This window comes from Anoplopoma fimbria, chromosome 14, assembly GCF_027596085.1.
Source record: "Anoplopoma fimbria isolate UVic2021 breed Golden Eagle Sablefish chromosome 14, Afim_UVic_2022, whole genome shotgun sequence".
NCBI lineage: Eukaryota > Metazoa > Chordata > Actinopteri > Perciformes > Anoplopomatidae > Anoplopoma > Anoplopoma fimbria.
The window spans coordinates 16,548,880-16,562,614 of record NC_072462.1 but is presented as its reverse complement, the minus strand read 5'-3'; the positions used below and the strand labels follow the sequence as shown (position 1 = coordinate 16,562,614).

The window sequence follows — 13,735 nt, the reverse complement described above, 5'->3', positions numbered from 1 at the left end:
TCTCTCTCTCTCTCTCTCTCTCTCTCTCTCTCTCTCTCTTCCCTCTCTCTCTCTCTCTCTCTCTCTCTCTCTCTCTCTTCCCCCCTCTCTCTCTCTCTTCTCTCTCTCTCTCTCTCTCTCTCTCTCTCTCCTCTCTCTCTCTTCCCCTCTCTCTCTCTCTCTCTCTCTCTCTCTCTCTCTCTCTCTCTCTCTCTCTCCCTCTCTCTCTCTCTCTTCCCCTCCCTCTCTCTATCTTCCACTCTCTCTCTCTCTCTCTCTCTCTCTCTCTCTCTCTCTCTCTCTCTCTCTTCCCCTCCCTCTCTCTCTCTCTCCCTCTCCCCTCTCTCTCTCTCTCTCGGCACCTGGGGCGGGCAGAGCAGAAAAGGCAAAACAAAGATCAGCTGCCAGAGTGCATCCGGCCAGAGATAATTGAGCATCTGTCCTCTCGGTGACGCATTAATCTGGCATCAGTGCGTCACTGGTTGATCAGGATGCCAATATTTAAATTTCGGTCTGGCAAAGCTACCTATTTGTGATATGCAATCAATGAATTAAGGCTGCAAATAAAACCTTTGTGGCTTATAGGCCTTGAGTTACAATTTCGTAGTTTCATTGACCTAAATATTATCTTAATTTTCCTGATTTCTTAAAAAGATAATGATTATGATCATTATTATGATTATTAGTAGTATTGTGATTATTATTATTATAGCAGTTTTAGTTTTGGTAGTGCCTATGTAAAGGACAAAAAATATTCAGGTAAAGGTGTTAACTATTTGATATACTGCTGAGTAGCTTAATTGCTAAACTGTGCAATGTTGTGTGTCGCTGAATAATGTATCTGGCAAATGAAACACTTTAGTATCTACAGTACCATTTAGTTTAAGAATCAGTTAAAACAAGACAACGACAGCATGTATAATGGAATGGATATTTATTAAATGTGTCTGCAATACTCACACTCTCAGGCCCTCAACAGCATCATCATAAAATTTGTTCCCAGACTTTCTATGGCTCTGATGGGGATTAATGCAGATCTGTAATCTCAGTGGAATGTACTGATCCTAAGAGCCAGCTGTCCACTGAGAGCACAGACACCCATAAGTCCCTACTAGTACACAAATCGATTCAAATACTACACATTAGGTACTCTGCATTTACAGTAACATAAAGCGTCAAACGGATCCATTAAATACTAAATATCAACTCTAAGAAAAATTTACTTGAAAAAAGGTGCATAGTATTTTCTCTTAGAACTCAGCTCATGCTTATATGTGTGTTAATTGTAAAATCGCGGCCAATCATGACAGCTGTCAGACTCTACGCTCGCTTTTTGGTTTTGACCAGGCCTTTCTCCACCAGGCAGCGGTAGAACTCCTGGATGTACGTGTACACACACTTCCAGTCGGGCTCCTTCATCCGGACTAAGTCATCCGCGTCCAGCAGAGGAGGGCAGCCAGCCAGCCTCCTGCAGACAGAGAGAGAGAGAGAGAGAGAGAGAGAGAGAGAGAGTGAGTGCCACTGACAAACAACTTGAGACGAGCTATGACACAGAACTGTGAAGTCATTTTTTTTCACTGCTGGAGTTTGTTCCAGACGAGATGCATCTGCCTCTTCATATAACGAATGACAGCTCACTCTGCAGTGTTGAACGCCAGCTGGAAGTTTTCCTTGGGCTTGTTGGGGTTGAGGATCGAGTACTCAAACGCGTCGGGGAAGAAGCGGTGCACTAAGGCGCAGAAGGCTATGCCGTCTTTCCAACTTGAGGAGAAGTTATGGATGTCCACCCCCTGTTTCATACCAGAGGGGAATCACTTTAGAAGAAAAAGCGGCAAAAACATTAGCCATAAGGGCCAGAGCTATGTATAGCTCCATTGGGCAATAATTCAAAGACAAGGAGAGTCAGGGCATGTTTACCTCATATGGCTCTGTTTTGGCCCTGCACCAGTCCAGAAGCATCTGTTTGACATTTTTTACGTTGGGTGCTGCAGCAGGAGGACATTTCTGAGCTGAGTCTACAGCGGGACTGGCCTTGCTGAGGAGAAGAAACAAAGACAAGGAGATACTCACTGCATGTACAGAAAGTATGGCTTATCTGGTCTTTTAGCTTGGGGAAATGCTAAGAAGAACGCTTTTATTTCCTTATTGGGTGGATTTCTTAACACACAAGTAGACTTTGTTTTCCAGTGATAGAAATGAAGACACTGATGCTGGCAGGCTTCATCAGTGTCACCAAACTAAATTAGGATTTACATCCAGACACATTTTGTGGTTATGGCTACTTAAGTTTCAAAAAGCGGTTTGGAATGCAAAGCCAACATAGTGTTAATAAAAATGTCATTAAAAATTAGCAAATTATGAGGGGATGTCTTGGATAAAAAAAAATGTAAATCTGCTTTGTATAGTTAATAAACCAAAACATGCCAAAACTGAGCAAATCATGGACTCACCTGCCTGCTGATGGAGAGGGCTGACCTGACGGCCCTAAACAGATGCAGAGAATTAAAAGAAGCTCAAATAATTGAAATAAAACATTAAATATCACAGGGTGTCTTTATAAACGTACTGTTTGCTGGTGGCTGCTGGTTCATGGACGCTCTGCCTACGCTAACAGCCCCGCCTGTTGTCCCTCCTTTGCTCAGGCCCTGCTGTCTCAGGTCCTGCTGCCTCGACCCTCGATCCTGCTCCCGTTTATCTGATGAGGGACGAAGGAGAATTTAGAAAGCCAGCAAAGCATCACATGAATAAGGAGATAGTGTTATTGGTAACTTGCATCAGATTTTACCTCTCTTTTTCTTGAGTAGCTCCCTTAAAGCAGCACGTAGCATTCGCCTCTCTTCAAAATCTGTTGCAGTATCCAGCTAAAAAGACAAACCACTGGTTAAAGGTAATGATTTCAGAAGTAAGAAATTAGAAATGTCTCAGTGTCAGAGTGATGACAGAAAATCTTTAGCATAGCAAATACACAAAATTTTAATTATTCATTTTCTGGCAACACTGTTTCTATGACATACATAAGTGATGCTAAGAGACACAAAATAACTTAAAGTCACAAATCAGTGGCTCACCATCTTGTTGAGAACCTCTTCATCCTCAATAGCAGCCAGTTCTTCGCTGGTCACCGATGCTGATCCGACATCAGTTTTTGACTCCATGTTTGAGGAGCAAATCTAGTGGATGGTGCAAAAAGCACAGCATCAGTGATACATACACAGAAACATACTTGGTTTGAAATGTAAGAATGAATTTGAGATTTAAAGTTTAAAAAATTAAAAAGAGGCCGACCTCCTCACATGTGAATGCAACAACTTGACATAAATGATCAGATTTTTACCATTCACATAGAATTAAAAATGTTAAAATTATTTACACAGACCAAACAGACCACGTACTTTCAGTTATTTATATATAAACAATGGGCAAATGTCACATAGCATAAATTTACATTGCACTGATTCAAATATAAACAAATTTCAAATTTCCCCGCTGCGGGACTAATAAAGGATTATCTTAAACAGTTGTGTGAGTCGTCAGAGACACAAACTGAGCAGCCGTGCAAAGAGATGTTTGTCTTACTCAAGTAGTATATCTCAGCAAATAGCAGAGTGCAGAGCAGAAGGGGGAAAAACACGTACAAATATAGTAATGAACTAGAACGGGACCATTCCTAAAAGAATCTGATAACAGCGTAAAAATATATGCTCAGACACAACGGAAAAGGAGTTTCAGTCAGGCCTAATGGCACAAGATAGGAAGAATTAGGAGATAAAACTGTTAAAAACACACATTGATAATATTGATTTGTGGCTGTTAATCACTCACCTGTTTTCAGGATGCAAACTTATGTGTGTGGTGGAAGTCTTTGAGCTTCTTAGAAGTTTCAGCCTCTCCTTGTTCCTCCTAGAGAGCTGTGAGAGCTCGGCATTGACATTACACCTCGCACTGCAGCGCTTCATAAAGATGCAGCATGTTTGGAGAGCAAGTGGAGGCTGCTTACACAAACCACCCAAGATGGGAAGGAGGAGAAGGAGGAGGAGAAGACTCTGTCACCCTCAGGAGAGTTTCTCCTCCTCTTGTCAATGCACCGTAGATGATGTCATGTGAAACTTTATGGCACCAAACTGTTTGAAAATCTCAATTCTCACTTGGTAACGCTTCATTTGTCGGGTGCAGCAGGCAACTCTTTTGGCTGGAGAACAAAGAGTTAATAAAGGGGGGGGGAAAAAAGAGAGGAGCACTGCCTTATTCAGGCAAAAGGCTGACCAGTAGTACTGTGTTTACAGAAAGAGAGGAATCTTTACAAGAGAGAACAGAGAACGCACAGACACAGACAACGTAATCTGGAAGAAAACACTGTTAGAAAAATGCATTCTTCAGCTTCAGCAGTGATTGTTTAGTGTTTAATAGTTTGGGCAGATTTAGGGAACGATCTAACAAATCTGCAAGCAGATCAATTGCTCCACCCAGTGGTGAACACTCACAACTACTTCAAAATAGCCTCACAATGTATGACAGCAGGTACTGTGACATGCCAAAATATTGCCTATCTCTGTTTCTGGAAAGGCATTGCTGATTAATAGATTGGTAGATTGACAGAAAAATATAAAGCAACAATTTCAATAACTGACCACTTGATTCGTTTTATGAAGAAAAAAATGAATAACATTTAACTAGTTCCAACATAAGGATTTGTTGATTTACATAATTTCAGAAAATATGTTTTCTATTTTCAACTGTTTGTCAGAAAAAACAACGATTTTAAAGTCTGTCTTCGAGATCTGTGAACTTTCAATGGACGTTTTCAACTGTTTTATAGAATAAATGCTTTTTTGGTAATGAAAATAAACTGTAGTTGCAGCCATGACGTCAGCTTTATCTGAACGGTTTTCACCATCACAATGTGTTGTTTATTCCCGAATGTTATTGAATAGTTTCTCATATACACTGAAAATGACTGTTAACAATTAAGTTAAATACTAAAATAAATGAACTATTAACAAAAGGTAAATTTACATTTTTATATCATCAGAAAAATACCAAAAACCTGTAATTCAATAATTTTATCAGAAGAACTTGATTCAAATTTAAATATGCAGGAGATATGGCAGTTAGAGAGTTATTAAATGAAGGCAAAAACTCTAGAACGATAATGAGTTGGTTTGTATTGTAATTGTTTATTGTCAGTTGTTTATGGTTATTACCAGTCCATATATTTTTATCCAAGCAATTGCAGATCATGTGTTCATGAATCACCCACATCTTTGCCCCTAAACAGAAGCACCTGCAGCTGCTCATGGTATTGAAAGTATGAATCAAAAAATTTGATAAAATTCCCTCCTTTCTTATCTACAGTATGTCCAAATAAGGCATGAGGCAAATGTTTCATTCTTTAACCAGTATACTTTAAACCAGCCATATGACAAAAAACAAAAAATACATTATTATCATAAAACAAATATTTACACCAAACCAGCTTTGCAAACAATTAAAACCAGCACGTACACAGGAACCGTAGGCTTTGAAGGAAGCGTCTTCGTACCTTTTAAGTGCAACAGTTTCTTTGCCTCAAACTCAATATCAACACAACATGTTAAACAAGAGAACAAGCAGCCAAACTTCCACAGGCTTGCAATTGTTTTAATGAGATAGAACTGAAAAAAATGTGCTCTGATCATCATCATAATGATCAATAATGTGTTTTTAACATGTTAATATCTGTGATCTACTGAACACAGAATGAATCCATCATTCCCATGCTGCAGTTTAATTGTGGTTACTGAAAAGCAGCTTGATCTCAGTCTAATAATTAATAATCAATGAACACAAGAGCATAACAAATCCTATTTAACAGCTGAGGTATTCAATAGTGTAAAACCAGTGAAATGATCTGCTGTACATAATCTTTAAACCTGTAATTGAGAGTCGCTGACGACATCAGTCTGTTTAGAAATATTAAACTAGCAAAGCCATTTATCAAAATGCAACCTAAAACCGTTTCATAGCTTTCTCGCACTATTCTAAAATGACTGGGGATTCACGAAAAAGCATCTCGGGGTCATAAATGATGCTTCTGAGAATGTGATTTTATGAATGGCACCCTTGAAAAATGACATCTGTGATACGTCAAGTAAAATCTTTCAGCATAAAATCCTACTTCTAGTTATCCTTATGGCAAAGTGCGCAGAAAAGATGGCGAGTGTCGTTGACGCATGGCTTTGTTGTTGTTGTTGTTGTTGTCGTCATGCGAGAGCTCAACTGTATGTGACGAAAGATCATATCTGGTCAATGACGGAACCAGTATTTTGACACAGTGTGACCAAAAAGAGCTTACAAAAACATTTGGCAAACCAAAAATGTAGGAGGGAGTAAACATCAACAGACATCCTGGATCATTTAAGATGCTTTCAGGAGCAGCGACATGCAGTCATAGCATGACTTTTCTCTAAAAAGAGAGGACAGGAGAGACTAATGTACCAACTTATAAGACAGGTATGCATGTGGTGGACACATGAGGACCAACATCTACAGCATAACAAAGCCAGTGACTGCTATGGTAAGTCAAAAATAAATAGTTTCTTCCACATAAATATAAAGAAAGGGAATATAACGTGTTTCTTTTTTTTTTCACAAAATAAAATATTAATGAAATGCTTTTCAAATACTGACAGAAAAAAAATAACATCGTACAGCAGAGGTCAGTCTTTTAAGATGAGCTGGTAACTTTTGAAAAATTGTCACCTACAGTAAAAGGGAAACATTAAACCGAACAGATGACGTTGGTTGGGATTTAAGAAGTAACCTTAAAGGACATCTCAATCTTCTTTTTCCTTGTCTCTTCCAGAGGGAAAAGACAGCTCTAGTTGAGTGACACTCCTTAGAGAACTTGTGAACCTAATTATCGAGGAAAGCTACAGCGAGCGCTCTGGTGTACAAGATTGAAATAATTGGATTAATTCTTCAGAGAGTTGCCTGAGAACAAAATCTAGGCCTTAAGTGGGAAGCCACACTGAGGTTTCATAGGTGAGGACAAAATACACAGAGCTCTGGCCTCTTATTTAAAAATGTGCTTAAGTAGATGAAAAGAGGCGTCTCATTGTTAACTTCATCCTCTAAATAAAAGTTTTAGCGTCCTTATGTAACAAGCTTTGTGGTTCAAATACCAAAAAAGAAAAGAAAAAAAAAGCTGCCAAAAACCCAGTCCCTTACCATGACAGGGCCAGGTGAGTGTCAGGTAACAGTACCATTAATAAATATATTTTATACAAATTGTGCCCGTTCAGATTTGAGGCGGAGTGCTCTCTCTCTCTCTCTCTCTCTCTATGCCTCAACGTCACACGAGGCTCTCTGCAGCCCGCAATATCCACGACCGCCACTCAAAACATCGATTAGAGCCCTCTGTCAATGAGAACATTTTCACAGTGTAGTATGAGTGTGAATACCTGATGAGGTATCAGACAGTTTAGTGTGCTCATGCATGCATATACCACTAAAGGCTATGTATGAGTGATTTACAGATGAAGGAGAGAATTTAACCGTCACCGTGCCTAACAAAGGCAACCTTTTCCTCTCTGCAGACGACACTTCTGTGTGACCAGAGTAGAACTAAACTGGCACAGTAAGGAGGTTAAAAAATAGTTAAAAAAAAAAAAAAAAAAAAAAGGATCTGTCACATGACCTTAAAAAGTCACACTCACCCTCACATAGCCAGGATTTGAATCATTTTATCCTTCTAAGTTCTATTCTCTCCTTCATCTTTTCAGTTCAGTCTATCTTGTCTTCCGGTTTCTCAGATGTTCTCTGCTGATGATATGTTGGTTCGGATGCACTAGCTTTGTCCAAGTCCTCTCCACTTGCAGTGTGAAAATCCGCCTGTCCAGACTTTTCAGCTTTGGCCCTGCGTGCATCCAGGAAGCTGACGATAAACTCCGAGTTCTGATAGATGAGCATGCCGGACAATGTCAGCACCGCGCCTGCGCAGCTGAGGGCCGACAACTCGCTGCCGAAAAGCAGCTGAGACAAGAGCAGATTCCCCACCACGCTCAGGTTGCCGAGGACGTGCAGAGTGACGGCAGAGGTGAGCGTGATGACGCAGCAGCTGGCCAGGTTGTACATGACCGAGCCCAGGCAGCTGAGCAAGATGAAGACCCACAGGTGGCGGTCGTAGTGAAACGGCGACTCCAGCACGGCCCAGTTCTCTAAGGCCAGAGCCGCCACGGCCAAGATGCAGAAGCTAGGAATGGACATCAGGTAGAGCAGGAACACAGAGTTGATTTTCTCCTCCTGGAGTAAGATGCCTGAGTAAACAGAGAATGGTATGCAACAGTTACAAACATGACATTGTGTTCATTGACATAGAAAGTGTCGTGTGTTTACAAAGGCTTTGACTGGAGACCTTTAAACAAGACGTGCATGACAAAGTGTGTACAAGAAGTTGACTTATGAGGGAAACTGGAACAAAGACAAGAGAGAGAGAGAGAGAGAGAGGTTGAACGAAGCTTGCTAAAGTTTGAGTTTCTCTCACTGAAGTAAACAAAGACTTGTATGCAGTGGTTACAAACATGACTGTAGAGTAAAACACCAGTGAGATGTCAAAAACTAAAATTGATTTTCGTTTATTGCAGTTCTCACTTGGAAGAAACATCTGTTTCTGCAACAACAAGGCCTGTTTCTACTCGTATATTTTTTGAAATATGCAGCATTAGACCGTTCAGGTGACATAACAAAATTCCTGTGTCTTTTTGACAAAATAAGAAGGACAGACTCTACCCTGTTCACTTATCTGCTCATTCAAAAGTTTACAACAAGCTCTGAAGTTATGACAAGAAATCATGCAAAACTCCTGTTTGGAAACTTGAACATAATATGCCTTGATGTCTGACATGTAGGGAGCTATACAATATTTTAAAGTTTTAGATAAGAGCTTGAACACTTCACACGTCATTCACTTTAAAAGCACGTCATAGTGTTCACACACAGCTCTAAACCCGTGAGAATGCTTTGAGTCTGGGCCTTTAACGAAAGCATGTGCACTACCAAAGTGTCTCAGAGAAAAGTTCACTTATAAGGGAAACTGTTACAACAACAACAAGTGAGAGAGGACGAAAATAGCTTGTCGAAACTTGAGACAACGTACTCCAGCTAGTTTGGCACCTCAGGATGGACTCAATGTTTGGTCAAGATTAAAAATAAGAGTAATCCTTCTGAGAAAAACTGAATATTTGCTTAAGTGTTATGTAAGAATTAAATACAGGGCCTCCATATATTTTTAGACTCTCATAACCTTCTTTTTTTCCCCTTCTCTGACAACTACAAAATTGTGGAGACTAATGACATTAAAGAAATTCCTTCCACAAATGCTTCCCTGAGAGCACAGAACATTAAATAAGGAGTACATTGGATTAATGTGAGATGCCACTACTCAGCCCATGTGACATCAAACCATGAAAGGAATCCGTCCCTTTCCCAGGGCATGTTCACTTAAACTATAGCCTATACATACAATCTCAAAGCGGTTATTTGTACCCTCAGTAAAAAGCAAACAACATTTATTAATTTGATAAAAATGAGTCAAGAAATGTTAAACTGTTAACTGACTGTTTGTTTATTTATTTCATCTATTGCACTATGTTGTGTTGCTACTGCACTATGTTTATCGTTATGCACCAACCACCAAGCCAAATTTCCTTGTATGTGCAAACGTACTTGGCAATAAACCGATTCTGATTCATTACTCAACGTGGTATTCTCTGTCTTGAATGCAGTTTGTATAAATAGTCAATTCGGAAAACAGAGAATATTGGTGGCAAATAAGGAAAAAGGTAACAAAACTTCATTGAATCTATCATGTTATTTGATTTTAAATAAATAAAGAATATAATGTCAACTGAGCAGCAGATCACTGTGAAAAAGTTCTGCCTGTCCTTCAAAAACAACACAACAGAGCAGCCGGTCTCCAGGACGTGAAACCCTGCCCATTCTTACTCACAGACTGTCAATGTTTGTATCATGTTCCCTAAGAAACAAGAAAATATGCCACTGTGACTTTCCACCTAAATGTGTGGGTGTTTTACTGGACTGAGGAATGATTCACTGAAAAGTTCCAGGAGCACAGACTGCTGCGGTGTACGGGGGCAACACTAAAATAACCTCTGATGTCTGTGCTACGAGATGAAATGTCCAGTAATAAAGAAAAAAGGGTATTTAACTTACAAAGGCTTCTTTTGGTAGAAACGACACAACAAAATGTACATGTGGTGACACGAAAAGCACTGAAGTGAGACAGTGAAAGGGGTACTTACTCTGCTGAATTGACTTGACACCCCTCAACATGGTCGCTGCGAACACAAAGAAGCAGCCGGTCTGATCAAACTGGACCTCTCCCATGATGCTGAAGGAGGCTCCCAGGCAGATGGGCATCATGGCTGTGTACTTGAGTATGTGATGCTGTTTGCCCATGATCAGCGTGGAGATGGCCAGAGTAAAGAGCGGGGTGGTGGTGTAGATCATCTGTGCAAAGGACAGCTGGACATAGTTCAGACCCATGTTCCCAAAAGCGATGCTGGCACAGAAAGTCAGACTCAACAGGAACACTTTACATTTGGCACTGGGGGTCAGGTCCGGTTCTCCCACCCCTCTGTGGCGGATCACCTGCAGCTTGATCAGCACGTAGTCCACCACGATGGCGGTCAGCATGTGCAGAGCTGACAGCAGCAGAGGGTACCTGAAGTTGTAGACTGCGAATATCCATTTGTTGAGGCTGGAGATGGTGGTCCCCGTCACCAGCCAAACAATGACAGCTGACAGCAGATGGAGCATCTCTGCGGGGGGCCTCCTCCTGGACCTCTCTCGCGGAGTCGCCTCGCATTTTGAGAAGCCATCGGCGCTGATCATGTTCGTATCATTGTCCTCTCTGGAAGGGAAACACACGATAAACCGCATACATATATATATAAATATATATATATATATATATATTTGGCGAAAACAACCTGCGACACAGCTGTCCTTCTCCTCTGCAGCGTTTGCGAGTCTTTGTTGATCAGCAAGCATGAATCTTTTTTTTTTTTTCAGCACCGCCTACAGGCACGTGTTGCTGTTTTGCATGACGGGCTGGTTGTGTAACTTACAGAATGACATATGCCGGACCGTGGAAGACAGACAGGGGGGCGGGGGGGGAGGAGGAGGAGGGGGGGGGGGGGGGGAGGAGGAGGAGGAGGGAGACGATTGGTTATCCACCTTGTGTGGTGACGACTTCACTGTGATGCACCAAATAACACCAGCATCGAGGGGGACATACATACTGGGGGGGGTGATGCGTTACCTCCATGTTGGTTTAAAATAGCAGCTTACGTCATTGGCTTGGGGGGAATCTTGTGATTCTCTCCCCCGTGAGCTGGAGCAGACGGAAACCCTGACAACGCCGCTTGTGTTGTTCACAAACATGAACGCGCTCGTCACGGAGCTCAACGTGTAGCGTTAGCTGGTGAAAACAGCCGTTTGTTTTTTTTTTTTACGCGCTGGGGCGGCTGGGTAACCGCCGGCACGAGCGCACAACCGTTTTTTGTCAGTTGGGTTAAGTTAGCCGACCCCTGCCGACGGACTGTCACTTGACACCCCGGTCAGCTGAATGTCCTTCTGACGTTGGCTAGCAACGCTCTCCTTAACTACGAGGAGGTCGTGCGCTGGTAAGCTAACGGGCGTCAGCGTCCATTTGTAACGTGAACGTTAGTCACCACACAAGGCTCAGCGGCATAAGAGCTCCTGTCGTTTATTACCTTGTTGTTCTTCAACGTGTACTGACAGCATCCCGAGCACATCTCATATCCGTCAGTCGGTCACCGGGTTAACTTAAAGCGCCTCTCAGTAAAGGCCGCTGTCTCCCTGCACGGTGCAGGCGGACTAACCTCGCTCTCCGCTGTGCAGGGTTTGAAGCGTTGGAGCCTGAAGCCTCACATGGTCACCAACCATCCAATGATGACTGACTCATCACAACTGTGTGCTCAGTGTTCAGCATGAGGTATTACAGTAGCTTGCAACAGCAGGGTTTAATGTTTAAAAATGCAAATCATTTAAATATGCATACACACATGCATCAAGTTATAACAATAAACCGAGAGTAAAACAAATGGGAGACCTCAGGGCAATATCACCACCACATTCACCTCAGTGATCCTGCAAAGGCTTTAAACAATGTCAATATTAACAAGACATCCTTTGGTTTTCTTAATGAGGAGGGGTTTGTTCAACATGCAATATAGGAGCGCATAGTAGCCGTAACTGAAACATCCACCATAAAACATTGTGATGTGGGTTATGGATGGATAGAAGACAGTTGAGTGCAGGTGAAAAGTTTAAATCATCACATATACCACTTAGAAATGCAGAAAGTTTACATTTTATTTTTGCTTAAATTTGCCATATAGGAAGAAAAATGTATCAAAAGGCTCAGACGAACCACATCATTCTTATCCTTTGCATCATTTCTTAAAGCTAAAAGATTGTTATGCTTTTGACTTTGGTATGAGCTTTGTGGTGTTTTAAACGTACCACAAATATATTATTATGTTGTTTATATATAGTTCTGGGAAAGATGCTGTAACGTAATGGAGAACAATCACAAGTTAAAGCTTATGGAAGATATGTGTCAAAATACCATGACAGCAGCTGTCCCAAGATAGATATATTGTTGGCCTCGAGGCTTCTTCACAGACATTGCTTCTCTGCACGTCTTCTGCATCACATGTCCTTCGTGAGTTAAAAGACATGAATATCATTGGGTTGACAGTAAACAACAGCACGTGTCAGCTTTATGTTTTTATTTGAGCTCAAAAATATAACATCTTTGAGCTCACTGGGCACAAAAGGTGAGTTCACATCATGTTTCAGTAAGAGTCCACAAACTACTAGCTAGGTGAAGAGGCTTTCCACTACAGAAGTGCTTAAGCACTCTAAAACCATGCATAGCTATAAGATGCCATGGAAACCTTTGAGATTATGTAGCATTTACCTGCAAGAAAACATAACATTGTGCTTTATTTAAACAACACCTTATTTGCATCATCAATATATTATACATCTTATTTATAATTTCATATCCCCAACATCTCAGTAACAGGTAAACGATCTTGACTCCATTTAAGCTTATGCATACACAAATAGAGTTTAAGTAGTGCCCACAATGTGAATGTTCAAGTAATGGAAACAATATTTTGTTACAGTGATTATACATTAGGCAAATCTATTTCTATTATATTCTTGCTATATACAGGCCAAAAGCAACCAGGCAATAATAAATGTGCCTCATGCCCTATTTTAATACACAATAAGCTAAAAACTATAAATAAGTAGTTTAATATTTGTTATTGTATGTATGTTTACTACTAATGTACACAAAACTTTAGCATATGTAATCTTCTTTAATTGTTGTTCTGATCCTTGACTGATGTGTATAAATCTGATTTATTTTACATAACTATCATTCAGCTAATGGAATACTTTTACCAAAACGTACTTTTTTGCTGCAAAAAAGTATTTTCTTCTCAACTGACATTGTGTGCAGTTGTATTATTGCTGACATATCTAAATAGAGCAATTTTATGATACAAACCACTCACATAGCTAGCCAAATCTGCTGTTTTTACTAGGGGAAAACAAGTTTGTTGCTACTTATCAAGATGATGAACCCTGATCATTTAAATGTAATTGGAACAAAATAAAAATAAGCCTGAAGTACACATAGCCTGCTGGATTTCTGTAA

At 40.7% G+C, this 13,735-nt stretch overlaps 2 protein-coding genes across 3 annotated transcripts; both read right to left on the bottom strand.

Moving 5' to 3' along the window:
- Window positions 1–953: 953 nt before the first annotated feature.
- On the bottom strand, window positions 954–3,134 carry smtna (smoothelin a). Its single transcript, XM_054613083.1, has 7 exons — window positions 3,048–3,134; window positions 2,765–2,840; window positions 2,546–2,674; window positions 2,430–2,463; window positions 1,897–2,014; window positions 1,618–1,769; window positions 954–1,447 (listed from the first exon to the last, which is right to left on the bottom strand). Exons 1-7 carry the CDS (start codon window positions 3,132–3,134, stop codon window positions 1,300–1,302), a joined length of 744 nt encoding a protein of 247 aa, XP_054469058.1. The 3' UTR covers window positions 954–1,299.
- A 2,007-nt stretch (window positions 3,135–5,141) lies between these two features.
- Window positions 5,142–11,934, bottom strand: slc35e4 (solute carrier family 35 member E4). 2 transcript variants are annotated; one of them, XM_054611989.1, is made up of 3 exons: window positions 11,754–11,934; window positions 10,278–10,888; window positions 5,142–8,273 (listed from the first exon to the last, which is right to left on the bottom strand). In XM_054611989.1, exons 2-3 carry the CDS (start codon window positions 10,867–10,869, stop codon window positions 7,741–7,743), a joined length of 1,125 nt encoding a protein of 374 aa, XP_054467964.1. In that variant the 5' UTR covers window positions 10,870–10,888; window positions 11,754–11,934; the 3' UTR covers window positions 5,142–7,740. The 2 variants fall into 2 exon arrangements, with proteins under 2 accessions (XP_054467964.1, XP_054467965.1); XM_054611990.1 differs by lacking the exon at window positions 11,754–11,934 and adding an exon at window positions 10,968–11,073.
- Between the last annotated feature and the right edge of the window lie 1,801 nt (window positions 11,935–13,735).